The 4,165-nt window shown below is 29.8% G+C and overlaps 1 protein-coding gene across 1 annotated transcript; it reads right to left on the bottom strand.

Annotated features, from left to right (window-relative positions):
- Window positions 1-336: 336 nt before the first annotated feature.
- On the bottom strand, window positions 337-3,788 carry LOC107451132 (zinc finger protein 14-like). The gene has a single exon (XM_016067136.4). The coding sequence runs from the start codon at window positions 3,633-3,635 to the stop codon at window positions 2,181-2,183; it is 1,455 nt and encodes a 484-aa protein (XP_015922622.1). The 5' UTR covers window positions 3,636-3,788; the 3' UTR covers window positions 337-2,180.
- Window positions 3,789-4,165: the final 377 nt, after the last annotated feature.

Below are 4,165 nucleotides of genomic sequence, written 5' to 3'. Positions count from 1 at the left end.
TCCGTCCGCGGACATTTTCGAAAGACGGAAATCCGTCTTGGGGACGGAAGACTTGCACCCATGATATCAGGTAATATCTAATGAACAAAACACAATTATTTATATTTTAATCAATATATAAACATAATATTTACTAAAAGTCTAGATAAAATTCTACTTCTTCTATTTTTTCCCCCCATAGAAAGCTATACTGAAAGTTATTATAATGGATACCTAAAAACTCTTCTATTTTCCCTTTTTTTCTTTCTGAGTGTGATTAAAAGAGAATTAAATTATTTCTCGAGGCATTTTTCTCATGCTGAATTCAATGAGACCAGTCCCGAAACAATCCAACTATTAGTTTGAAAGTAATAAGGCTTTTAATGAACAAAAAGTACAATTTCGTATTTGTACCTATTTACAAATCTGACAGTGCAGTTTAAAACATTTAAACATAGTTTGCTACATATTTATTTTTTTTTTCCACTCTGAATCGAATAAAACTATACACAAGTCAATAGAAAAAACAGTTAAAACATTGTTTGAGTTTTTTTGTATAAAGACATATACTTATGCACACTCTGCTTTACACAGCTATCTGAACATGAAAGAAATATTTCCAAAGTAATTTTACAGGCTAAGTTGAATGGGACTAATTTTGAGATAATCGGACTAATAGTTTAGTTATAAGTGTTTTATGCACAAAACGTACATTTTTAACTTACACTTATCTATGCATCTTATATTGCTATACAGACAAGTGAAGTATTGTATCATATATATTTTGTGTTTAATCAAATGATATCAAACACAAATTAAAAGGACTAATATTTCAAAAGTTAATTTTTTTGTGAGTTTAACAATGTCTCACTTGTTTAGATAGCAATATCAGATAAGTAAATAGATACATATTTGTACTCTTTATACATAAAACAATTATAACTTCGAAACTATTACGCTTGTTTTTTTAAAAATTTCTTTATTTTAGAAATAAATCTTGTGATGTATAACCTATTTTGAGAAATTCTTTGATAGAAATTACATTATAAATATCAGCTATTCAGATTTTTATATTCACTGTTGATGTAACTTTTAGAGATTCACGTATTTTTAATGTATTATTTGTGTATGTATCAACTCTCGTATGCCCTAAAATAGGGCGGGGCGAGATAAGAATAAAAATTATAAATATCAGCAGTTTTTAAAATCTTTTAAAAATTGAAATTTTTGAAAAAGTGGCCTCAGTTAAAAATGCTAAAACTGACCAATAGCGAAATTTCTTAATTTTGCCTTATACTCCAAAGGGACTGTCTGCAAATAGTTTCAAGTGATTTCTGATAAATGACAGCAGAAGTTTAGTTAAAAGTGCCAAGATCTCTATTTTATCCACCATATCAGTTTAGTCCAGGTCTATCTAATATGGAATTCTTTTTTTTTTCTCATCCCAAAATTAAATAAGTGTAATGTTGCCTGAATATAAACATATATCTATAAGAAACCTTACTCATTTAAAAATTAAGACGAAATTCTCAAATTTCTTTTAAAATGTGTCTTCACAAACACAAATATACAAACAAAAACAAAAAAATACAAAGATTCAGTGATAAACAAAGACACTGAGATAAGGTATGTAACGTACGTAAGAATAAAATGCACGTAAATTTATTTTTAAATAAATGTGTCTAAATATCAATATATACATAATACAGGTAGAATAAAAACATCCTATTTAAATTAGAATTATTTACTTTTATTTAAAATTCCTTGAAATACACTATTAAATTTAAAATAAGAGATAAGATTTCTAAATTGAAAAACATATTTCCCTGTGTAACAAATAATTCCAATTCTTTTACAAACTTAGATGATAAAACTTAATCTTGAAAAGGAAATGCATTGAAAATTTACACTATGTTTGATAATAAATAAAAAAGTTTCTTCCATCTAAATATTTTTTTTACAAAATTGACAAACTTATATATAATTAACAAGTGTATTATGGGCTACATCAAATTATTTTTGAAAACCAATTAAAAAAGAATTTTTGATAGAAATTAATAGGAAAAAAATAGATAACTTGAAAAATAAAAGTGTAAAATAGCAACACAAGAAAATCTCATGATATGAGACACATAATTTTTTTTAGCAGCCAGTTTTATGAACTAGACTAAAATTATCATACTGCCAACTTTGGATCTAATTTAAAATTTTATTTTAAGATTAGGATGACAATTTTTATGATGCTTATGAAGATCATATTTCAGAGTGTATTTTTTATCACAGTATTTACATTTAAAAGGTCTATCATTAGTGTGCAACCTGCAATGCCTGAAAAAACTTTGTTTATGGCGAATAACCTTGAGACATATATAACAGATGTAGTAAGGCTTTGTACGAGGATGTTTAACTCGATAGTGATTATGTAAATCTTGAAAACTTATAAAATTTACAAAACAATTTTGACATTTATACTCATCAGAACTCTTATGAGCAAATTCATGTTTTTGGAGAGCAATTTTACGCGTAAATGAAATCGGGCATTTATCACATTTGTAAGGCTTTTCTTCAATATGCTTCAGATAGTGTCGCTTTAGGTATGTTTTGTTATTAAAACCAAAGTGACAGTCAACACATTTAAATGGTTTTTTATCCATGTGCACTATACCATGCAGCTTCAATCTAACGTTTGTGGAGAATCTCTTTCCGCATGCACCACACTCGAATTTACGAGTGCTATCATGAACCAAATGATGAATTCTCAAATATGTTTTAGATGTAAATGTTCTTGGACAAAATCTGCATTTAAAATGTTTTTGCTCAACATGAGTCTTAACATGAGCGTGAAGAGTATGGTGTAAGAAGACATTTCTTTTGCAAATATTACATTCATACTTAAATTCCCCAAAGTGAGTATCATTATAATGTGATTCCAGCTGATGCTGAAAAGTAAAAGATTCATAGCACAATTTACATGGGTAGCAAGAGCCATCTGGGAGAACATTGATTTGTATGTGACTTTTTTCATGCTTATCTAAACCATGCAATGTAGGAAACGCTTCATAACAAATATTGCAAGAAAATCGTTTCCTCTGCTCTTTATGTGAAATTGAATGATTGGTTAAGCTAATTCTGTTGCTGAAGCTCTTCCCACAAATTGTACATAGATATGGCTTCAGATGTCCATTACTAACTTCAATAACAGGTTTGAATAAATACCGTTGATTACAGGTGTCACAGTCATGACGAACTGAACCTATAAAATCATCAACATCGTTTAAAGAAAATAATTCACAACAAGAAACACAAAGCTGCTCAGTGCCGTGTGTCCGACACTGAATCTCGTATTTTAATTTCTTAGAAAATTTCCTTTTGCATATATCACATTGATATGGCTTCAATCCCGCATGTTTGGTTTCGTGCTTCTTGAGATTTCGCTCAGAAATAAAACTTTTATCACATAACTTGCATTTATATGGTTTTACAGCAATATGCTCGACATAATGTTGCTGCAAATCCTTGTCAGTCACAAAATCAGTTCCGCAAACAAAGCAAATTAATGGTTTAGGGACATGAAATTCAGGTTTGCGTCCAGAATGTTGCTGGTTTGTGATTTTTAAAACTTCAACAATTGGTTTTTCGGTAAAATTAGACGACATACTTCTTCCTAAGACACTATTCGAAAGATAACGTTCGAAACAGACCCAAAAAATTAAACAGAAAATTGATTGGTTGCTTGTTGTTGCTTTAATTTAGAATGACAGGTTCTGGCTTTCTTATTTGTGCAGTATTAGGCGCGCTTGAAGCTTGATCATTTGCTCAAGATATCTTTCCAGTACGGTAAAACTCTGATACAATTACACATTCTGATTGGGTAAAATTAATTCATTTAATTAAACGCACATTCTGATTGGGTACACACTACGCACTCTGATTGGATGAAATTAATTCATTTAATCAACGTTCCCACTACTTCCAACTTTTGCGTATGCGGAAAAGTCTCATCGGAATGAGAACATATATGGCAGTGTTTCCCAAATCGTGGTACGCGTACCCCCAGGGGTACGGGAACAGTTTAGCGGGGGTACGCGTTCTTATGCGAAATATCTTGCAACATATGAAAATTTCAAAAATTTTTATTTAAAAACAAAACTAGCCTTGAAAATTTACAATTCGCGATCGCAACGAA

This window comes from Parasteatoda tepidariorum, chromosome 6 (genome assembly GCF_043381705.1).
Source record: "Parasteatoda tepidariorum isolate YZ-2023 chromosome 6, CAS_Ptep_4.0, whole genome shotgun sequence".
In the NCBI taxonomy this organism is placed as follows: Eukaryota; Metazoa; Arthropoda; class Arachnida; order Araneae; family Theridiidae; genus Parasteatoda; species Parasteatoda tepidariorum.
Note: the sequence above shows the minus strand (reverse complement) of the source record. Positions and strands in the feature narration are given on the sequence as shown.

Bases quoted from the DNA above. Each gene is read 5' to 3' on its own strand.
- LOC107451132 (XM_016067136.4), bottom strand. From the start codon at position 3,635: ATGTCGTCTAATTTTACCGAAAAACCAATTGTTGAAGTTTTAAAAATC.